The sequence below is a fragment of the Manacus vitellinus genome, unplaced genomic scaffold (genome assembly GCF_001715985.3).
Source record: "Manacus vitellinus isolate BGI_N305 unplaced genomic scaffold, ASM171598v3 scaffold_28_pilon, whole genome shotgun sequence".
In the NCBI taxonomy this organism is placed as follows: Eukaryota; Metazoa; Chordata; class Aves; order Passeriformes; family Pipridae; genus Manacus; species Manacus vitellinus.
Window position 1 is genome coordinate 185,812 of NW_021940122.1, and position 24,810 is coordinate 210,621.

Here is a 24,810-nt window from a genome sequence, read left to right on the forward strand (position 1 = left end):
GAAATACACGGCGGCGAAGCAGCTTTGCCGTCTATTGTTAAAGCCACAGCCCGCTCACAAATCATGTTTCCAGCCTGTGGAGTGAAAAGCACAGTTGCTAGCAATGAGGTGCATAAGCTCTTCAGATCAGCAATGCTGCTTTGAGTAACTGAATTATTCTATTGAGTAATTTGACAAGCCGACAGGCTGCCCATCAAATGAGAACCAGAACGCATACCATTTGCGAGACGAGGCTGCAATAAGCTTTTAATCAGTTTTCAACAAGAGCAATTCAAGTGAGCTGGTGTATTAACAGATTTTTTTTTTCCTCTGCAAAGCCAAGAAGTGAACATTAACTGCACTCTCTGAAGGGGAGGGGACAAACTAAGGGAGGACAATTCATTGGAACTGTTCAGTTTCAACACTCGTGATAAAAGAAAAGAAGATTTAAAAAGTCAAACTATGGCAAAGAAGGACTTTTATAAAATGCATACAGGGGCCTGGTCCAAATCTCAGAAAGACTTTCATTATTGATTTTTGTGACTATTAGATCAAGGCTTAAAATGAAGAGATACGTTCTGCTTGCCATGTCATGAGAAAATAACCTTAATGAGCTACACAGTAATAAGAAAATGTCAAAAACAATACTAGAGTTGACTGTTTTCCTCCCTTTGACCAACTGTAAGGTAAACTAACTTAATGCAGCCAGCCTAAGCACACCTCTAAAGTCAATTAAAACAAATCAACCACAACCAAGCCAAACCAAACAAACAAAACCACAGAAAACCCCAACCCAAACAGTAAGCACTTAACCTGGAATGCAAAGACACCTCCTTGGTTCCCACACAAGTAGGAGGGACAGCCCAGCATGGTCCCATCCCAAAATTCCAGGTAAGATAAAATCCAGGATATGTTTGTGGGATTAGTCTGATGCATCATTTCTGTTTTGTGAAAGCCTGAGGAATGTTGTGTTATGCAGTGGGATTGGTGCCACTTCAGAGCTGCGGTTAAAAAATGTGTTGTGCTTTAGTGCAACTCCCCAAGTTGCTTTCATCACCAAATAAAAAAAGATTTGCTTTCTCCAGCTGTAGCAGGAACAGGAGTTCACAAGTGGATTCCAGCTACACCTCAGGGTAGCAGTTAGCACATGCTTAAACTTAAAATGTATGCTTAAATCCCATCAACTGGCTATTAAATGTCACATGAATCCCAGAGATCTAACACAAAAAAAAAAGAATCCCTGGAAAATAGAACATGCCGGTTTTTCACTCCTGGAGGATGCCGGGTTTGCACTACACACATGTCACCCTGTGGACTTCCAGAGTCCAGCCAGCAAGCCAGAACATTCATCCCCTCCCACCCTGAGGCAGCTGCCAAAGCAGTGGCACCTCAAGGCCAGCAAGCTCCCAGCTGGGCTGACTGTACCTACGACATCGCGGGCCAAGGACTCGCAGGTTCAAGTGTTCAACTCAGCCACTGAATGGCAGCAGAAACACAGAATCAACCAACTGGGAAAGACATCTGAGATCACTGAGTCCAACCTGTGACCCAACACCACCATGTCAACGACATCATGGCACTAAGAACCATATCCAGTCTTTCCTTAAACACCTTCAGGGATGGTGACTCCACCACCTCCCTGGGCAGCCCATTTCAATGTCTAATCACATTTAGGCTGCTCCCTACAGGAAGCAATCCCAACTGCCCAGATCTCACTGATGCAAAGACGTATTTAAAATTGAAGTGTCTTCTAGCAAGGGAACAGGGCTTGAACAATAACAATCTCACTTTCCAAAGTGGCCGAATACTTCCAGTAAGTCCTGTAAGAGCTAACAAAGAACACTATTCCTATTACTGAAGTAAATAAAAATGCTGGAGCATATTTATGAGTGGTCAGATTAATTTCCCATCAGTGAAGAAAAATGCTAACAAGGCAGCAACACTTGTGGTTCCACTTAGAGTATTAACCAGCTACTGGGCTTATATCCTAGATCATGAAACTTTTAAAGTTAAGTTGCTCTAGGAAGTTTGAAGGACAGAAATAGAAAGCCTGGTCCTAAAGAAAACACCATCAGAAGCAGACATCAAGCTCTGGAGGTGCAGCATCAGGTCTCCAGAGCAGGTGTTGCTACAAGAGACCATAAACCACAAGACTGAAAAGAGTGGGGGTGTGGAATCAGTTTTTCCAGATAATTAAGGCACCCCAAGGTGCAGATAGGTACATAATGGGATTTTCCAAAGTGTCTAAATGAACTATAGACCTGATTAGCCTCTCAGTGGGAGTCAGGGATGTCCAGTCCACTAGGAAACGTCACATAATTCTGACTGGCAAAAAGTTTGGGTGCCTCCCTATCTTCCAAATGCTAGATCTTGCATATACCTAGACATATGTAAATAAATATACAAATGCCTTGACTTGCATACTGTTGAGATAGTATCACTGCTAGTAGAAAGCAGCTCAGAAACTGAAAGCTTCTTTCTTGATGCTTGATCTAACCTACCTGGCTTTGTAAGCTACAGCATCAAGTAGGAAAAAACATTCTAGAGACTATAGAACAACAGGGGCTGTAGCCACTGCAGTAGGGATCACTTCTGTCAGGCCTACCTGTACCTCTGATTCAGATGCTCAGGGTACCCAAGACACATTCTGGGGATAGCAGACATGATACAGGGTCCTCTGAGAGACGTGTGCCCTGCCAGTACAATGGATAGAGGCTATGCAGTGAAAACTGGAAGTCAAAAAGCACTGAAAACCTACATTTAAGTAAGAGAAGCTCACCTGCTGTATTTTAAACCTCAATGAAGTTATCATATAGGTACCAAAACAGAAGATTATTGGTACAACGGTAGTTTTATGTTCTTCTAACGGCATTCACCTTCTTGATTTTTAAATAAGCTCTCCTTAGGAAAAACACTAACAAGTGGTTTTCACTAGAGTTAACCTCTTTTTGACAGTCTCAGTAGTAAGCCTAAGTACAGGCAAACCCGTGCAACCTGCTCTAAGTGAACCAGCTTGAGCAGTAGGTTAGACTAGACGACATCCAGAGATCCCTTCCAAGCCCAGCTATTCTGTGGTTCTGTCAAAAGCAAATGTTAACATAAAATGACCAATCGACACATACAGAGTGGGTTTGTTGGTGAAGTCCCAAATATGTTCAGTAGCACATTACAGCTGCTAATTATTGTTGTAACATACACTGTTTTAAGAATACAAATTATACTCTATCTCTTTTCTATGCATTTTTGGAACTACTTATAATGATGTAAACTACTAAGATTTATTGTTTCGCTATGATGCTGAATATGTAATTTATTCTTCATGCCAAAAAACTCCATCACTACAGGAACAATGATTTCTACAACAATATGATTAATAGTTTCAGATCTGCTGCTTCGTACAGAAGTTCTGCAATTTTTCCTCTTAATGAATGAGTTTCCTTCAGCAAGACAAAGGGCTAAAAAAAAGCCACATTGTGTCTGTTTCTTCTAAAAATTATTTCTTAATTTTCTTCTCTGCATCTATACTGAATCTGCTAACTGCCCTTTCCCCACATATTTAGAGAAGCATCATTAATTTGTAAGTGGGAATGCAGAACAAAACAGAAATGGTTGGACAAAGCTGAGGCTCAAATATTTCAAATCTGTGCCACAGATGGGGAACTACAGAGGTACTACAGACCCTGCTTCAAAAGAGACCTGCCATGCAGAACACTTTGTTTTTCCTGTGAACCTTTCCATGCTCACACAAACTGCTGAACAGCCAGACCTTATATACACATGTTAACAGCAGCACACACCTCCAGGTCACAGGGCAGGTATGGATACTAGTTTTCCCAGTCGTTTCACAGCTACCTGCACTTCCCATAGTGTGCTAGCATTACTTGACAAATGAGAGAGATGTTTTTCCTTCTCACTGGTGCTCCATTATTTTTATTAAGATTGAATTAAAAGGTTATCCACAATCTATATCACACAAGTAACTACAGGGATCTGTTTTGGGCTGATGTTTTCAGCCTAACTAACTCACTGTGTTTCTCTCAATGTACTATCAAAAACTATAGCCTTCTTGGGGACAGCTTATCAAGAAAGATATTTCTTAAAAAGTCTCATTTAAATTTTCAGGTGATGTAAAGATACTTGGTGAAATAAGGGGATGAATCTCTTTCCCTTGCTTCCAGTTAAGGGACTCTGACTTATGTATTGCTCTCTGATTTGGGTATTGGACTCACCAAAGGTTGCTCTATCAGAAAATAGTTAGCAATACACACGGAACATACTTCATGAAACACTAATAATTTTTTAATTCTTTAGCATCAAAGGTAAAAAGGGACTACATTTCTTGACTGTGCCTTTGGTTTGGTCCACCTGTACTATAATAACAAACTGTATTACTGGTATCACATGAACAGCTTGAGCTAAGTATCACTAGTCAGCTGACAGTGAACTGTGTGTTACCATTTTCAATGGCCGCTATCCACGTGTTAATGCTTGTACTGCAGAAATTATCAGGTGATATCTATCACAAAGTGCATTTGTACCAATGACTACTAGAGCCAGATTAGTTTGTGCACCCAGACCAATTTCTTTTCATTCTGGTCCCAAGGACCAAGTGAATTAAAGCAAGAACAGCAGCTGGGCACCATAAACCCACTAGGGAAGCTGAGAAACTCAGAGAAGAGAAAGATCCCACAGAAAACATTTAATACACAGAGAAAAAGAAGATAAATATGTAATAAACTCCCTTTACATCCACCATTGAGACAGAACATACCTCCTTGGCCATGTCAGTGTATTTCTGTTTTTCTTTTGGATCTAGAACAGACCACCAATCTGCCAAGATCTTGGTTGCGCCACGATTATCGAGGCGAGGGTGTTCTTTTCTCACAAGAGAGCGGTGGCGTTTGCAGAACAAGAGAAATGCATTCATTGGTCGGCGAGCTCGTTGCTCTGAGGACTCGTCATCTTCAGTCTCATCAGCATCCTGCTCTAAACCATCAGGGCCAAGGAGCGGCACCTGGCAGAACCAAAAGGGAAGGGGTGTGAACTCAGTTATCCACGTTTCTCACCAACACTGAGGGTGAATGAGGGAGAAGCACACGGATGCAAACAGCTGTCTCCAAAGGCCATCTGTTCCATCCAGGAGATGCAGAGTTCTACATCAAACCTCCTCACCTGATAGTCCAAGGTTCATTCATGCCCTCTGCAAGACTTAAACTCTGACTTCCACATAGAACAGATTTCTAAGCTGAGGAGCTTTCTCTAGTAATAGTTCTAAAGGGGCTGGAGGGAGGAGTTCATTCTTCTACGCCCTTCCTACAACCTGGAAATCATCTTAGTGGGATTAGGCAAGCAGAGTTACCTTGGTCTTCAGTTATTTGCTGTTTGCAACTACAGAGCACACAGGGAGGAAAAGGCACAGGTAACGTTGTTTCCCCATCTCCACCATTCATGGCTCAGCCTGTGAGCTGTGCAGCACTGCAGCCCAGTCAGACACAGAGGGCAAATGTCAACACAATACACTGCCAAAACACGCTCTCTCCATTTACAGGCCAGTGTACCATTCCTTCAAGGGTTATGCCACAAAGGACTAGTTCTGACTGAATGAAACAAATTATTGCATGACACAGAAAACCACCTCCTACCTAACAGCAACACTACTGTTTTATACCACGTTGTGAAAGTGACCTGTAAGGTCAACAGAAAGCACTGTCAGAGTATCAGGCTCCTCCTTATCCTTATCAAGGTCACACTCCCTTATTAGCACATGGCTCAAGGCAGTCTCCTCAGCACTGACCTCTTCATTCCTGCCTTAGGAAGGCATCAAGGAGATTCAGATATGAATGCTACCCACATGATGGAAACATCACAAATCCATAAGCAATTCCCACTTCTTGATAGAGAGGATGATTTTAACAGCAGATCTGTGAGGTGCCACATGGCATGGGGGGGTCTTTATGAAAACAGGATAAGGTCAGTGTCATTGAACAATACCAAAATACCAAGTATCAAACTGGAGACAGATTATTTCAGCTGTGCACTCAATACTCTAGAGGATAAGCTGAATTTCACATGCAAAGATAGCAAAAATTGTTGACAGCTTTTTCCTTCTTTTTTCCCTTTAATCTTTGTCTTTTTTCAATCTTTAAAAAAAAAAAGAACAAAAACTATTAGTTTGTTATGGCCTCAGAGCCACTAGAAGCAAGCCAACAGGTCAACATCACGTCTAAAATAAACAATTAAAAAGACCACATCAAAACACATCTTGGGCAATCAAGATTGAGATGTGCAGCATGTTATTAAAACAACCCAGTTAAAACTCTTACAGTCTAACTCTAAAAAAATTTGTCCATGATTTTAAAAGCATGATTGACAATTCACTTTCCTGTGTCACTACTTGCCTTTATAGCTTTATGGGCACAGCATCACTTGTTTTTATTGTCTGTATTTGTTCACAAAAGAGAGTAAGACAACACAAACAAAATAAAAAACACAGCTAGGGTGAATCTGACCCACCATTAACCATCTATAGTCAAAGCATCCAATGAAATCTACCTTATCAATATCTTCTTCTTCTTCTTCCTCTTCTTCCTCTTCAGAGAAGTCAAGGAGTTTCTTGGCAAGCAGGGGATGCCACTGGAGACACTTCCTTTTTGGTCGCTTCCCAGTTCCTTCTCCTTCTGTCGAGTGATCCTTATTCCTACTACTGCCTTTCATTACTGTGACCTGTCATGAAAAAATATTGATAAGTTCACAACAAACTCTCAGACATAAACGACCATCTAACCAGTGAAAAATATATGAAGCACTAATACAAGACTCTTGGAAGTTTTTGGCAAGATACTAGATAGGGATTTATTCCAATTAGCAACAAAAGGATGGATGTACCTTTTCCAATCTTAATGTTTCCACTTAATGCCTACAGTAACTAGCAACGTACAATTTAAGAGCATAAAGTAAGGATGCTAGCCAGTCCAGCTCTCAAATGTGCTCCTGTCTGAAGCATAGCTGAGAAGCCCTCACACTTCACTAGTCAAGTGATAGGGAGACTCCATAGCTCTCCCATACCTGTAACCATTGTAGCTTTTCATATTTTGCGACTGAAAATGTCAGGACATCCCTCTTTCTGGCCGTGGAACATATCACCAGCCACTCATCCATTAATCATGCATTTATATATAGCAATGTTGATACAAAACCCCATGATACTATGAGCTAGGATTTCTCCAGTGTCATTAAAGGGTGCAATAGGGAAGAAAATCTGAATCCCTAAGAGAAGTGAGTTTTAAAACACAAATTTGAAGCAAACAACCAAAAGTAGTTATGCTGACACTTCCAAAGTACTTCACAGAAAACAAATACCACATGCTGATCCAAGTGTGTGCAGAAGATAAATCATATTTATTTATTCATCTATCTTGTCTGCATGTGTCCTTATCTAAAATATACCTCAAAAGTACTTCTCAGTAAAAATACAAGCTTAACACATCCCAACTACAAATTTAAGAGTTGACTTCAGAGATCTGCTACCCAAATAAGGGGCAAATAAATACACAAATAAATAAAATCAGCACATCACATCCAAGTACTGAAGCCCACAGCAAGCCCGTGGTGCTGGCATACAGTCTGGTCCCCCATAGCCTTCTGTTTGTACTGTGTACTGTCAATGGTAAGCCTGACAGGAGCATGGCTGGCTTTCTAGGAAAACAACACAAACATCGAAACAAACTGAACCTGAAGAGCAGTTAGCAAGCTACATCTTTATAAAGCCAACAAAAATTGATGAAGTCTCACAGGGGCTTCTCACCAGCAGAAAAAAGAAGCTGGGCTAAGTCCTGGTCCCACTGGCAAAGTCAGAAGAAGCTCTGTTGCTGATTCTCAGGAGAAGGGTATGGAAAGAGGTCTAACTGCAAGACCACAATGCATTTTAGGATATTGCTTTCTGGAAGATGCTAGGTACAATGCTAATGTTTCAGCCTAAAGCAGAAGGAGGGAAAGCTGCCACACCTGCACTTACACTGCCTGCCCAAGCCATGGTGCCACCATTTGGGCAAATGACTCACGAGAACTATCTCACACAGTGAATACAGCCCACATAGCTCCAGCCATGCTCCTACATATCCCACCCATTTAGTGATCACTATTTCTGGTTTTGGTTGATCTCCACCAGGTATGTTTCTTGTTGGTTAACTCACTGGCATTTTGGCAATATGCCCTTGTTTGCATCAGAAACTTGAGTAAGCAGCTGCTTCCTCTGCTGACTCCAACAGTGCAGAAAGCTGAAGGACCTTCAGACACTGCTTGCTGGAGGAAACAATTGAAGCCTGAAGGAAATAGGTCCAGATATTTTAACCTACATTTTAAAATGGTATTTTCCTGGATGCATATTAGGGTTTGATAGCTCCTCCCCACTTGTCAGCAGACTGCGGCCCCCTACCAGTTAAGGAGGCCCTGTAACTTTGCAGCTGCTTACCATTAAGTTACACACTTTGCTATCCCCATAATGTCACTTCTACCTGGAGGACATTTAAACTTTGATTTCACAGCACCCACTCCTCTGTTCATTTTCTGTAATCAACTCCTGCTGGTTACAGCAAGTATTATATAGCACTTAATCATGGCCCATTTCACCTAAATCTTCTTCCGTGATTTGCAAAACAGATCCAAATACACAAACAACTTTGGCTTTAAAAAAACATTAAAGTGTGGAAAATTAAACTGCAATCCAGTATCATAAAATGCATGTTTGAAATTGTTTTTATCCCACTGTAACCTCTGCCACTGCACCATGCTCCCCATCTGTCTCTCTTCCTAAAGAGCTGAACCACCATTTGCTTTTGTTTGGGTATTTTCAGACACAAATCAACAAAGCTGAGTTAATGTTCAAGCAGGAACTTCAGCTCCTATGGGTAGCAGAGATTCATTCAGAGATTCAGAGTTTGCTAAGAGATACAGATCTACCTATAACTCTAGTCAATAAAGTATGTGGCCTATTTCTGAGCAGGATAAATACGCTACAAGTACAATGAGGAGTCAGCTACTCCAGCCCTTACCACTGACTTATGTAGGTGAGCTAATCATATGGCTTCTTCCTACAATCCGTCCTAAGTACATGAGTATTACTGGCAACCTTCTACCTTGTTAGTGTGAAACTAAATTAATGTTTGAGTGCTCTGTGATCCTCCTCAGCTCAGCTGAAATCTCAGGGCTATTTCAACAACGGCATTGCCTTTAACTGGCACCTCTCTGCCTGCTGCCCTTCCTTAGAAAGATGAGCACAAGACTTTAGTGATTCCACAGTGTATTTTACACATCTTCTCCATCACTCCTGAGGCCCTGCCTATGCTCTATGCTGAGTTCAGCAAGGTAGCACAGACACTAAGCATCTGTCACCTTGCAAATCCTAAAGGGACTCTCAGTATGTTACGCCTCTTCGCTACAGCCCAGCTCACAAATAATTTTTGTTTTCCAAGTGTAGGTATTGAACACTCAATTACCTCTAAAATAAATTAACTAAAGCTCACCACACATTAGTACTAAAATAGAAATGTATGCTCAGCTTCAGGAATTCAAGGGATGTTCCTTTAGTTGTTTTCTTAAATTGTGAACTGTTTTACCCTACTACTTGTCACCCTGAAGCAGCAGTTTCACTAAAAAAAGGGGCTTTTAAGGAAGATGGGTTGTTACCCTACCAGCTGAACATGCATTTAGGAGACCCAAGACATAGAGTAAGTCAGATCCTGGTTGTTATACGGGCATCATATATTACAGAAACACACAGAGTCACTGTTTGCTTCCACTTTGGAGTGAATCTCTGCAATGGTCAACAACAAAAACCCTGTTGATCTGACCCCACTGATGGAAGGACTGACTGCCTTTAAGGACGACAGACTGACTTTAATGTTTAACTGCATGGCCTGGAAGCCCCTCACCCCTTAAATATGTCAAGCCATATACTCTATCCTCCATGCTCTCTCTTCTTGCCTATAAAATAGAGGGTCATTCATAACATGAACACAAAATTATTTCAGCCCCTATTTTTTAATACATCTATGTTTCCAAATCCTTTTTCCACATTTTGGCATATTCAAATTTTCATAAGTTTTGATCTATATTTCAGACACTTTTTTTGGTGTTCACTTTTTTCTGATGCCCTTCTCAGTCAAATATAGGATTGGCATGATGAAAAACATTCTAATTCTCTATTACATCACATGGGACTTTTCCTCTTAAAAACGGATGCCACCATAGAACTTGCTTTCCTTTGGATTGCTTCATCTTTCATATTACTACCCTCCCACTTTATGGGCATTTCTGTCATAACTGTTGATATTCACATACTCATATAATTATTAGAAAAGACCACAAAAAAATACAGGCAAATGCAAAATACAGTTAACATGGATACTTTCCTTCCTTCTGACAAAATGCAGTGTAACTACTTAGACAAGACACTTTGTGGTCAAGTGAGTGCATGTATGATTAAATCACAGTGAAAGTTTTACTGGCATTATTTACTTTGTGAATGGCAAAACATCAGTGGAATCCATTTACCTGATTCTTAAGATTCTGTTTATTTATCTGGGGTTATTTTTTGCCTTGACACATTGCCAATAGCATGTTAGCTGCTTGTTTTGCATGAGAGACTGGAAACTGGCTGAAAGAAGCAATCAAAAATAGCAGCTCCTTCTCTTACTTTCAGGGATCCCCAAGTGCTGGCAAGCATCCCTACCAGCAAGGATTTGAAGAAAGAGCTGGACTTGGACCCTACAAGAACTGAAGCACGCTTGGCAATTAAAAAGCTCCACAGAAAGTCACAATGCCAGTCATGGGCAGTCTTCGCAGGATTTGGGCTTAAAAGTAGAGAAGATACACAGCACCTGAAGTGCAAAGTTTGCAGTAACTGGAATTTATGAACCATGTCACAAAAAAAAAAAAAGGTAATTTCTTCAACAGCATCAGTAAAAATATCATGCATCTTTTAAGGCAGATGTAATGGCTTTTAGAAGTTAGCAAGAGTAAAAATCATTAAAACCAGCTAACAAGATTTTGCAAGCTACTTCTCAGCTTAAGGATGACAAGAAAGGTGACAGCCACTAGGGAGAAAGTAGGAATATTTCAACAAGACAAAAGTATGGACAGTTTTGCTTAAAATAAGCCACATATGCTTTATAACATCACCAGAGGATACCTGTCAAGGCTGACATTCACGATCCACTGACAGCAAGAAATACCTTCAGGGTGACATTCTACACCTACTTTTGTGCAGATACAGATCAAACAGTAAAAAAAGATAAAGTTGGGGGTTTTTTGATGCTAGCTGTATTATTTCCTTTCTGGTCCTGGAAACATTAATCAAAGAATCACAGTTTTCTTAGATGTCTTATAAATATGTATACCTAACAGAGCTTCAGAAGAAAAAAAAATTAAGATTTCTTAAGAAAAGAGCTGGATGGTGGAAGAGGGGGAGCGGGGGAGAAGATTGATTGTTTACCTTTTTACTGCATATGTTTCTATTTTAATTACACAACTGTATGCAAGTCTTCATTTATTAAGTGTTCATTAACAACAAGTGTTTGATTACATTTGGTAATGTTAAGTTTTGTTTTCCCTAGCTTACTCTGTTATTTATAAAACCTTATATACACAGGTGACCAACTTCTGCAGTACTAATTTTGGGACCATCTCACCCCACTGTTGATCTGTCACTGAAAATGCTGCTTGTGCTGAACAAGGTGAGCTCACCAGGCATCCCCCAATACATTCACAAACACCAAAATCCTTATAAAGGTCTTCAAAAACAATGAAGCACTGTAATACAGGCTAGAAAGAAATCCAAGACCTGCAAAAGCAGAACCCCAGAGATGTGAATTGTGACCGTGGTACAGTCCCTGTTGGAAGGTTCTCCATGGAACACTGTCTGAACTTCAGCAACGCTCATTTCAATGAAGACAGGGGAAATGAATTTCTGCTTTTCTGTTACCTTCAAACCACATTTCCTGGAGCCCAGTTGGGCCCTCGGCTGACTCAATGAAGATTACTGGTACAAAGGAGCAAAGGGAGAGTTCCAAGTGGATTTCCCACACTTTCTGCTCTGTTTTACACTATCTAAATTCTCTACTACTTCATAAAAACAAACACCAAAGAGAGAATAGAGGACTGAACTATGACACTAATAGCTTGGTGTTGTGGGGGCTACTGAGTCAGTGACCCGAGCTGTTTCAACAAAGAAGCAGGAGATCGGGAAATGAGCTCGTGTTCTTGCAGGTCTAACGAACTGAAGAGGTATTTGCATTTTCAAATAAAAGTAAAAGGAGATTGCTGGCTGTGAAATACACCTACACAAATACAGAAAGTGGTTTTTTTAAAAATAAATTTCTTTTAGTTCTGGAAAAAAGGAACCAGAATATTTCTATAATGTATGACAAAAACTAGTTGGCACTAATTGCTGACCAGTCAGTGCATATACTCTTTATTGTTTCACAGCAGAAAGCCATTAATGAGCTTTCTAATTTTCGAAGATGTGATGGTTTAATGGGGGACATGCTGAGACTCAATGGGGTCCTGTTTGCTAGCGGAGGTTTGGGATAGACTGTCAGCACAAGAAACACTTAGCAACACAGCCACAAGTCTTAGTTAATTTTTAATGACACACTCTTCCATCTTCATAAAGTATTTTAAACTGTTCCTTATTCTCAAACTCAGATCTGAGTTGCTTGCTTTCTTTATTCTCTAATACATAAAATTAAACTCCAGCATCATAAAAAGAATGTCAACAGCACTTTTTTTAATTTTGGGGTTTTGTTGTTTTTTTCGTTGTTTTTTTTTTTTTCTAAGTGTCCCTTTCATACCTACCAAAAAGGAATAAAAGCAACACATAACACAAGTCAATAGAGTTTAAACTTCACCTCTGCTCCTTCTCTGTTCATTCACACATGCACAAGAAGTAAGATTTTCTTTAGGATTTTTTTAATGCAAAGAAATCAACCGGGTTTTGTCTAGTATGAAAAGCATTTTATGTTGAACAACTGTACTCACTGTTAGCATGCTATCAGGATGCTTTAACTAAAAAAAAAAAAAAAGAGGGGGGATAAATTTGTTACTAGTGTTCACTTTTCCTTTTTATGTGCATATCATTTAGCTTTGCTTTTGTTTAATACTGTCATAGTTAATACCACAGAGCTATCAGTAAGAATGGTTGTAGGGGCATTTCAAATGCTAGCTCACTCCAAATCTGCTTTTAGAATGGAAACCACAGAGATAGCAAGTGCACAGGATGGCACAAGAAAAGCTCACACTGAACAGGAAAACCTCATGCATTCAATACACAGAAAAAACTTGCCTAATCTGTGCAAGGAATACTGTGCCCATATGTGTCACCATTCCAGAAAACTGCGGTTTAAAAGTTACTAAATGAACGTGGATCTTTCCATGAGACTTGAGTATAAAAGAAGTAAAGCTTGAAAAGTCATGAGATATGTAATCTACTGCGAAGTCTTTTCATGATGGCCAATTTTTAATAACGATTTCTTGATTTTCTTTCTTGTTATCTTTTTTCCTCTTCATTTATAGAAGACAACATGAAGAAATATGTTAAAATAGTATTTTAATTTGTAGGGAATTCTTCAGGCTTTAGGAACATCCTCATTAAAACAAGGGAAAGATAGGCAAACCCTGCCCACTACAAAATTGTCCTCAAAAGACACACTCACAAACTGGATCTTACCATTACAGTGCATGAATAAACTGATACAGAAACTAAAAAAAAAGAACAACCCAAATCTTAGTATACATCTTGACTATCTATTGGGTTTTCCTTATGCCCCTGCCAGAGAACAAACCCACTTTTGGGACTTCACTCAGCCATGCCAGTATTTCAACCAACACTGCCTGAAATTGGGTATGTAAACCAACTTGGAAGTCCTACATTACCTCCTGGAAAACCAAGTTAAGAGTGTATCGTGGTTTGTCTGCCAGCAAGTGTTTGCTGTGAGCATTATCTTAAACTCATCAGTGCTGGAAAGTACCAACTACCACAGTTGCAAAAATCGGCTCCTGGACCTGCAAAAATAGCCTTTACAAAGTGAGAAATGCTTTAGGAAATCATGTCAAGCTTTTATTTTCTACTATGTTTTCTCCTAGATAAACCTAATCTCTCAAAAAAAGTCAGGACTTCAAACACTAATTATTAATTTAAAAAAAAATAATAAAGTGACCAAACTTTCCAAATGGACTTGCTGAGGTCAGGCACAACAGGTTTGGCTCTACTTTGGGCCAAGCTTTTAATGAAATTTGTAGATTAAATGGTAAGCCACCAACCCCACAGGAAATGTTTTCCCTGTTTGGGCAATGCAGTTTCTGTTGGGCAGAAACATACCACTTCCATATAAAAACAAAACAGTGAGTCCACTCAGAGAAAACACACATCCACAACCCAGACACCTACTCAGCGAGTATGAAGGTGAGCATTAAGTTCAGAAAAGGAGGGGGTACAGGAAACACACCTGCAATTCGGGAGCAGGAGGGAGCCCAGGTCAGGGCAAAGGAGGAGGAAGAGGAGGTAGCATCAAAAACATTGTTGCTACCCAGTGTCAACAGCTGGTAACTGCACCAGGGTGCTGGTACCCAGGCAGGATAAAGGGGGGCTGAAAAGGAGTGCCCAGCTGCTGGACCCAGCATCTGTGCCATGGCCAGGCAGCCAGGGAGGTGTAGATAGGTAGGGACTGTGGGGCAGCCTGGGGCAGGGCAACCTCTCAGCCTGCTGCCCCCCGGGCTGGCAGAGCCTGGGGCACAGCAAAGGGGTACGGGTGCATGCCCAGTGGCTGGTGCCACTCCCGGGGTGCAGGGGGTACAGGTCCCACTGTTCGGTCAGGCATCGCTCCCATGCCACTAACCTGTGGGCAAGGGGCTGGGCATGTTGGCTGACTTAGGGCTCCTGCACTGAAGTGCCAACTCTCCAGTCACATAAAGCCACCACTCAGCGTTTCAGAAAGAGAGAAAGGGCAGTAAATACTTACTGTGCTAAGAGGAAAAGTCATGCATTTGGTGGCTCTGCTGAGCGATGCCCTCACAGGAGGACAAGAGGAAAGCCAAGCGGGAGACCTCCCCAGAGTAAGCTCTCTGCCAGCTCAGTGCTGGAGGACAGGGAGGACGCAGAGCAGAACTGTGCCTGGGCAGCAGGTAAAGGGGTTGGAGATGCTTGCTTCCAAACTGGCTCCAGCCCCTGGCAGCCCAGAGGGTTCCAAACCAGCAGCCCTAGGGTGGGAGTAGGTTTAGGGAAAGAAGCTTGAACCTAAGGGTTGCCCTTTTAAAAGTAAACTTAAAAACACATCCCCAACAACAAGCAGCACACACCACGGAAATAAAACACCAGCCAACACACCCAGATGGTCTGTGTGTAATTTTGTCTCTGAAGTGATGTGCTGAGTACAGAGTGAGGGGAAAGCTGCTCACCTTCCTTGTGTTGTACTGTGCAACTTTGATGGAAGAGTCTGCCATGCAGAAACAGGTCTTGGGGTGTAAATCACTAACACCTTTATTCAAACAGAAACATTAATATCTCCAGACAGGAGCCTACAGAGTCACTTGGAAAAAAAGCGGTTGAATGAAGACACAGGTCTTAACCAAACCAGGCCTTTTATTTGCCTTGAATTTAACTTACAGTAGGACAGTTGCTATTCCAGGATTCATTTCAGCCTTCTGCAGCTACAGAGGTAGAAACAACAAAACCAGAAACCCAGCAAGTCACAGACTACAGCTACACTTACTTCATCAAATAAGACCCCAGTGACACACTCTGCTAGCCAAAATTTCTGGGTCTTAAAGTGCAGAAGACAAGTGTTTGTTAAGGTGAGAGCTGCCTTTCTGGACACCGGGTGCTAACCATCCCACATGCCAAATGACCACCACAGCAGGTCTGCCCACAGCCCTGTGCATCTCCTGTAAAAATCCACCAGGACTATTAGCCCAGTGCTTTTCTTTTCCTGGAGCCCCTGGAGAGCAGGCAGGGGGGTTTCCTTGCTTCATGGTCTGTGCAGCACTAACGCAAAGGAGCCACATACTGGGAGTGGGGCAAGGCCTCCCACACAGGTAGGTGAGGTTGCTCACCCAGGGGGTGGACACAATGGGACCTCTGCGCTACCAAGCCTGTCTCTGCTCCAAGGTGAAGGAGATGTAACCCCCACAGCCTGAAAACTCTGACATCCTTTTGCTCCAATGCAGCATTTCTTTTTGCCCCTATATCTGCTGCCACAACAGGAGAGAGCACCAAGAAACTCAGGAAGATGAGGAGAATAAAATGCCTGAAATTCAAAACATAGAGGAGGCAGAGCCCAACCTACTTTGCAATGCTTCCTCCCACGGAGAGAGGGATAATGACAACACCCGCTACAAAAGCCCTCTGCTGACACCAGAGCAATTTATCAACAGAGCACTTTTCCTACACTAACACAGGGTAGACTGTGAAATGCAACCACCTCAGACGGGAGACAAGTGCTTGTCTGCAGAGCATCACAGACCACAGCAGCAGCACAATCCAAAAAGCCACTGACTTTTAGCAAGTTAGAGATGAGAAAGCACACCCTGAAAAATTTGCTCTGTGCTCCTGTGTGAGCAAGACTACCTGAGCCTGCATAGGGAGCAGCTTTTCTAGAAAGAAAGTTGTCAAGTCCTGCTTTTTAGCCATTATTTTAATGTCGCAAAATGAAAATCTTTGCCATGTGTCAACAGGATCACCAGGAGTTCCCTCTAGCTTTTGCAAGTCACTAAACAGTTAATCTCAGTATAAAAGAGCTCTAGAGCTGGTGAGCTCACAGGTAAGATGGCCACAGGAAATGCTTAATGTTCAGTGCATGGGCACCCTCATCAGATCATTCCCAGGAAGGCATCTGCAGTTCAGCAACAGCTTCCTCACTGAAGGGCCTATTGGGTAAGAACTCAAATTGGAATTGTATGTGAACAAGGATGGTCTGGAGTTCTGCTCACAGCCTTCAGGGATGAGACCTTCTGAATGGGAAAAAAAAAATAAAATCAGTGTTCTTGACTTGCTACTCCCAAAACTCCATTTTTATCTTTGATTAATAGGCAGTAGGCTACTAATTAGTAGACTGCTGTAGGGTCCAGTCACGGCAGAAACACAGCCAAGTGCTTTTGCACAGCGCAGAGCAGCACAAAAGAGGAGATGTTCCTGCAGCAGACATCGCAGGGTGAGCACAGCTGAATGGGAAAATTGTTCAACTCTCCTTTTCACCTCTTGTTGATTGGCAAGTTCTGCAAAACCGGACAATGCAGCTGTGTCCATCCCTACTGTACTCCATTCTAAGGTTTACCACGTGGATAACGAAGCTTTCATAATAAAATTCACTTATAATTACTACCAGTGTCAGGGGAACCATATACAGCTGTATGAGCAAATGAAAGAATTACTCCCTTAATACATATTTAATAGGCCATAAAACATCCTTGCACAACCCTGTATTATACTTCGTTTCCTTCTGCCCTTTGCAACTCAAGTGCAATAGGCCAAGACAGTTGTCTAAACATCCCCTCAAACAGCTACTACCCACTGCTCCTATGGAAGATCCACGAAATTAATGGTTACAGACAGTATTTACTCAGCTCTGCGCATCTTCAATATAAAGCTCATAAATCATAGTAACGTAAATCTTATGCATCTCAGAAACAACAATAAGAAGGCTCCACAAAAATTCAAATAAAATGGCCTTGTGCAGTGTTCACTAACAGAAACTGACTTGATAATAAATTCCTAGCTACTAAAACATTTTCTGTAGAATCAAACTGTCACAATCATCTCCCATCCTCTCCCCCTACCAATAGATAAAGAGTGTAAAAGCCAAAATTCAGTGAAAAGCGAACCCTTGGGTGTCTGTTCCCTGCCTGAACCCTTTCCTACCAGACTCTGGGTTAATTTCCAAGTTACTGACCATATTAAAGTAGCAAAAATTTGCCAAAATACATTGTATCTCAAACCAGGATAACCAAGAAGGTAAACAGAATGCCAAGGCAAAGTAAAATTTTACCAAAAAAAAAGGCTATAAATCTCTTCTCCCAAGTAACAAGATGGCCTCAAGACGTACCAGGGGAGGTTTAGACTGGATATAAGAAAATATTTTCCCACCAGAAGGGTAGTCAAGCATAGGGACAGGCTCTCCAAGGATCTGGTTGAGTCACCATCCCAGGAGGTCTTTTAAAAGACACGCAGGTACAGCACTTAGGGACATGGCTTGCTGGTGCACCAGGCAGTGCAAGGTCAGTGGTTGGACTCAATGATCTTCAGTGTCTTTTCCAGCCTAACCAATTCTATGATTCTAAGAAAAATAAGCAGAAACCAAACTACATTGCACACATTTATCAGTTACGTATCTTCTTTCTGAAGGCAGTATTTTAAGCATCAGGAATGGGTTTTTAATGCAGACAAGATTCCTTATCGCAGTGGTTTAATTTGATCACAGAAGGAGACACAGCTAAATGAACTTTAATTGTGTTTTTGGAACCACCACCCTCTCTCAGAACTATACAGATCTACACAAAAACCTTTGAGTCTATAAAAATTTGTAATGATTTTGAAAGTAGATGTACTATCTCAATACACAATTTTCAAGTGCCATCTAGTGGTTATTTTCGTTTTTATTACAATTTGATATTTAAAGAAAACTCCCTGTTTTTAAAATTTTTCAAAACTTTGTTATTTCTACTACTTATTAATATTTTATTTTGCAACTCTTGACCCTGCAATGGTAAGTAGATGCTAAAATTAAGCCTAAGTTTAAGCATTTTGTTTAACTGAATTTGGGCCAGAAAACAGTCGATTTCAGGACTAAGGAATTAAAAGAAAAATGGTAAAAAAATTTATCCATCTTATCCAGAGAAACAAAACAAGGCGTAAATGTCAGTTCATTATTTAAAGCTTTTTCAGTACAACTTAATGACTTCTTATCATGAGAAAATTTTGTCTTGTTAAAAGTCTGTAAATAATTAGGGCCTCAACTGAACGTAATGAGAAAGTCCTGGAGAATAAAGCATGTTCTAAGCATTCCTTACACTGGATAAAGCCAAAAATCCACAGTGCCATAGAGAGGTTTCTGCTTTACACTCGACCCAACTTGTGATCTTGTGCAGGCCCAAAACTTTGATACTCAGCTAGATTTGGTCACTTAACATATTAGGCTCATAACTGGAACAATTACTTCCTGTCTTGTGTGTCCCCATCTCAAATATTCTCTCATTCTCCAAGTATAAGGAATTGGGCTCACACTAGGTATCCCAAAAAATGGCCAAATGTGCACATGCAACAGTGTGCCCAAGAAGGCATCAAATCAAACCTGCAGACCATACCACGCAGACAACATGCAGAGCATATCAAATCCTGAATTTAATGTGCATGGAAAGACACATATGTGCTTCCAGCTCCATCTGGAAATTCCTAGACACAAATATGGAAGTCTGTGTCTGGTAGCCAACCAACCAATGAAAATATCTGGGCTTCCTTACAGCGAACCTCTGAGAGCCTAAAAGGAAGATGGTTCTATTTCTGTAACATACTTTCAGAGCGTTACAGTAATATGCATATAATTGTGTGCCTATCTAGGCCTATAGAAAAAGTATTAGAACACAGAGTTTGAGACAGAGCCAAAATTAAGAACATACCATTACCAAACATCATCTTCAGTATTTTTCTACTGAAAGACTTGTTAGCTACCTTGCTCTGGCAGAATCACATTTGCCGGGGGAAAAAAGTTATTAAAATGCTTAGGTCTTATTAATTCTGTCTTGATTTCAAAGCACTTTAATAAAGGTGGGAACATTGCTATCTTCCTAATATTTGCAGTTAGGAAAGAGTCTGAGAGAGATGAAAAATCTTGAAAAAAAGGTCAGAAACAAATTCATGGTCAAACCGGGCAACGAGCTTGTAACTCTGATCCCAGCCCCTCCTCCCTTCTGCTGTCTCTCCCTTCCAGAAGGTGAAGAAACTGAAAACTTCCACATTCAGCAATCTTTTTGTGTGCTTGCTACGTGGGTGATCAGAGAGACATTACACATGCCCAGCGAGGCACACTTAAGATTCACCTCCATTAGGCCTCCGTGGAGCTGCAGAACTCAGACAGTGAAGTGGAAGTGCACAGACAGCACATGCCCCTGTGCAGCCCACACTGATGCCCATGCCCTGAACAGCCCGTGCCATCCATCCCCTACCAGGGGTGAGCATCCCGTGTGTGGTACAGCCTCATCCAGCCGGATACATCATCTCACCAGGACACCGGCACCAAGGAGTTTGCTGGGCAACCTGAACTGCTTGTGCCAACAAAACACTGCAGTGGGCAAAACTGTAAGCACCTCATTTTAGACCTGAGTGCTGTCTCCCATTAGTAATGCATTCAAGCCCTTAAACACACCATTGAACCTGCCTATCTGATTTGGGGCTTATCCAGCATCCTCAGTATAATAATCCATGTACAGGTCCTGAAAATCCTATAGGACAGTGAAACTACCTCTGGGAGATTATATAAAAAGCAATGCAAAGATCTGGAGATGCAGGAAATCACAAAGCTGCCCCTGAATACAAGAACAGGGCACACACAATGCCAGAAAGAGTAAAAAAATTACATAACACACAGATAAGAGAAAATAAACAATGTTACTAAAAAAATTCCTCAGAAGGTAGAATGTTATCTTATTCCATATATAGCCTCAATAAGGCAGTCTCAGCTACTCAGAACATTAAACTTCCCTTTAAAAACCTACTGAAATAATAAATGTAATTTAAAGTCCCACAGTTCCATTATCTCATTGTCTAAATTGTTCCACTCAACTACTCAGGTAATCCATTAAAAAGGAAGGGAAGTTTTGGCCTACATGGCTGCTAGTTCTTTTTAGGATAAGAGTATTTTGTATATTCCCTCAGATGTGCCCCCTCTAGGAGCCTTCACATTAAAATGATCTGAGCTAAGTTAGCAGAGTTCCCCCAGGATGCCACACAACACCAAGCCTAAGTCTGCTGCTTTTTTTGCAGATAAAATGCAATCAAAAATTCTGCATGCAGATTTAAAGTACTTCATTTGATGGAAAAGGTCTAAAGGCCAAACACACACAGTTTACAAAATTAAGAAAAAAAATTTTTACTCACATACTATAATTTTAAAAATTGCTTTAATTGAGAGCTATATATACACCAGCATGAGTTAGAAAATCCAGTATAATGGCAAACAATGTCCATAACTGTGTAACTAGGTAGACTCATCTTTCATAGATGGCAATTCACTGTAGCATTATAGCCACATTCTCTTGAAGCTCAGTGGATGCTGAGTATGAATGATTCCAAATTCCTGGAAGAAAGCAAGCTACCAAAAAAATCTGTTCATTGCCAGGGTAGCTTTATGCCATAAGACATTTAAGAGTTTTTCCCTAACAACCTCTCTCCCAAATAAGCTTTGAACTAAGCCATCGAAAGTAAGCAGGGCTGTAGACAATGCTCCCATTCTCAAGCCATATGCATGCTCACTAACATTGCAAAAATGCATCACCACCTCGAGTTCTGCTGAACATAACAGTTCCTTTTAAGAAGAAAGACTTGGCTTATTTCTAATTCATGGAAAGACAATCACATGATTCAGCAATGTCCACTTTAAAAGATCCAAAGCTAAAAATGTGGCATGAGCTGCATGTCAAGAATTTTGGGCAAATATTTTTGCTTTGTTCCCCTTAAAACTAGAAATGTAATTATTAATTTTCATACACCGACAAATCATTATATCACAAAAAGGGAAATATTAAATACAAAATTCATAGCACCTGGGGGGGCTCTAGTCCTGCTCAAGGCAGGACTAGCTTCAAAGTTGGATCATGCTGCTCAGGAGCCTGCCCAGGGATCAAGAACCTACCACCTCTTATGGCACCTGCTCAACTACTCTCACAATGGAGGAAATTTTTCCTTATGCTCAACCAGAATTTCCCCAGCTGCAACTTGTGACTGTCACCTCTTGCCTATCCTTTCACTAAGCACTCCTAAGAGGAATCCAGCTCCCTCTTCTTCATAATTGTCCTACAGATAGTTGAAGTCAACTGGAGACTCCCTGCAGCCTTATCAGTCAAAACACAACCAGCTCTCGCAGCCTCTCCTGGTATGTCATGTGCTCCAAACCGAGCCGCCCCAGTGGTCCTTGCCTGTGCTCCCTCCAGTCTCTCTGTGCGGGTGTTCAGTCTCAGAGGTGCACAGCTCAACCTGCTGCCTACGCTCTTGCTCACATAGTCCAGTCTTCAGTTTGCTTTTGTGGCTATAACGTCTTGCTGCAGAGGTCTAGTCAACTTACTGCCCATCAGGATCACCAGGTCTTCTCTGCAAAGCTGTTTTCTGCCCTTCTTTTTGTTAATCTTCTCGGATTCCTGTTAGCCCAAACTTTCTCAAGTCCCTTTGAATGGCAGCTCCTGTATATCCAGTACTTCACCAATTTGGTGTAACCTTTGATTTGCTGAGGGTGTACTCCAACCCATCATTTGTATCATTAATGAAAATATTAAACACTGGCACCAGTATCAGTCCCCACGGAATATCACCAGTAGCTCTCTGCCAGTTCAATGCTGAACCACTGGTTCAGCCAATTTTTCACACACTGTGCAATCTATCTAACAATCCTTCCAGCTGGAATTCAGTTTGACTCCAGGGACGCTAACTGAAGTGTCAAAAGCCTTGGTACCATCAAAGTAAACAAAGTCCTCTGCTCTCCCCTTGTCCACAGCATTTTGTCTCCATCACTTCTTCAGAGTGAGGAACAATTTGCCCATGGTAAATACACGTTTGGCTGTTCCATGTCCCCTTCTTGTCCTTCATGTGCCTAGAAATGACTGCCATGAGAACCAGTGCTGCAGTCCTACCAATGACTGAGCTGAGGTCAGCCACTCTGCTGTCTCCTCGATGTTTCTTTGTGCTTTAGAGCACAAGTAAACATCTCAGGGTCTGATTTCTTCTGCCTGTATGATCCATGAGAATGATGACAATATTTCATTTAACCTGTGGTAACCTGAGATTACAACCATGCTACCATATTTGCCAGCAATTCCAAATGCAGAAGAGCTGGAAATACTGGTATCTGGAGAACAGGTACCACAGCTTATTTGTCTCAACCTTTCCTGTTTTTTTTCAGGAAGCTACCCAATACTACAAAACCAAGTTCGCAAGCTCCTCTCCCCCATTTAAAAAAATAATTAAAAAATCCATGATATTTAAACATTGCATGGTATTTTCATTGTGTTTGGAAATGTGAGTCTAATTTAGTCCACACTTTCCTTCATATTCTAATTTTTTAAAAAGCTTGTTTTTCAGTAGGGGGAAGAACATGAAGTCACAGTGATTCTGAGGCAAGCCCTAAAAACACCTCAGTGAGTAAGAGAGCAATAGCAATTGAACTTCCTTGTCAAGTAATATGTGTCATTTAAGAATATAAGAGCACCTGGCACCTAACGAAAACAATCTAAAATCCAGATGTTTGACTCCCTCAGAGGTCTGCAGTGGACAGGTCAGTTGAGAAGTCTGTTGTTCTAGGCTCAACAGTCCAAATACAAACAAAGCTTCCCTGAAAGTCCAGGTCAGGTGCCTGATGAGCTGGTAAGCAACTGGACAGACAATCCCACATGATTTGCTCACAAAAACTTACTGGAAACAGTGAAGATGCCCAAGGACTTTGGTAAGCTTGGACAGGACTTTCCAATTCAAGTTTTAAAATAGCTTAACTTGCTCAGTTTGTCACGGTTTGCAGGCCTTTTAAAATACTTTAGAACTGCTATAGGATGCATCAATTTGGCAGCAATCTCTGGGATACATGGGTCTTTCACAAGCCTTAAGTGGTGACACAAAGGATCTCATTGCAAGAGACTGGTCAGCCCAAGAAGAATCAAACACTTAAAATCAGCCGAGCCATTTCCTTCTAGGAGTAGTCCAGGTTTGCACTGAAATCTCTGCAGGAAGCAGGAAAAGGTTTTTCTTTTCTTTTTCAAGAGATTTTAAGTGGAGGGGCACTTTGGAACACAAAAACCCCTCTCAAACATGGTTGTGGATCCTTGCTTTTTAAATGCTGGGCTCTTAATGAAGCCCTCTCAGAATGGGTGGATTTCATGGGTATGTGAACGCAAACACATACCATTCATTAAGCAGTAACTCAGAAACCTCCATCTCTGAAATACTGAGTGGTCCTTTGTCTTTATCTTCTGATGCTCATTCACAATGCAATGCAACTCACAAAGCTGGACCCTTTCTATCACCTAATAAACTGAGATCTTAAAAAGAAAAAGTCTCAGCTAAAAAAAAACCTCTTAAAATACGAGCCAACAAGCCACAACTCATTTAGGCTCTCATCCCTCTCAAAAAATTATCTCCATGTATATCCAACATTTTTGAAAGACTGGGGAAATAGGTGGTTTTCTCCTGAATACTCTGGGTATCAGTGATGGTAGGCTACTGTGGACAAGTAAATACTCATTATGCAGTTTACTCTTCCTTGTTCTCCTGTAGAGAGGACATCCTACCACCTATGCTATGGCCATTATCCATGACCTGAGTTCCTCTGCTGAGGTGAACTGTGATGTTGTGGCAAAGGACAGAATCAGACTTAACTGTGGATGTGCCAGGTTATTTGATCAATCCTACCTTCTTCATGCTACTATGTGAACTCAGGGGGGAGACACCTTTCATTCAGTGGACTCTAAAGACATATTTTTCACCCATTAACACAGTCCTGAATCCTTCATGTTTGGGAAATGCCACAGCATCTTCGTGAAGTTACAAGTTACACTGTGGACAGCTTAAAAATGTCCTCCTGATTGGAA

At 41.3% G+C, this 24,810-nt stretch overlaps 1 protein-coding gene across 10 annotated transcripts in view; it reads right to left on the bottom strand.

Annotated features, from left to right (window-relative positions):
- The window catches only part of BBX (BBX high mobility group box domain containing), a 137,839-nt gene that overhangs the window by 54,569 nt on the left and 58,460 nt on the right, over positions 1 to 24,810 (bottom strand). For 9 of the 10 annotated variants that reach the window (XM_029960666.1, XM_029960667.1, XM_029960658.1 and 6 more), the window contains 2 exons: positions 6,532 to 6,702; positions 4,751 to 4,993 (listed from right to left, as the gene is read on the bottom strand). In XM_029960666.1, the coding sequence (XP_029816526.1) occupies positions 4,751 to 4,993; positions 6,532 to 6,693 (405 nt within the window). In that variant the 5' untranslated portion in view covers positions 6,694 to 6,702. The remainder of the gene's footprint in view (positions 1 to 4,750; positions 4,994 to 6,531; positions 6,703 to 24,810) is intronic. The other variant, XM_029960665.1, reaches the window with a different exon arrangement.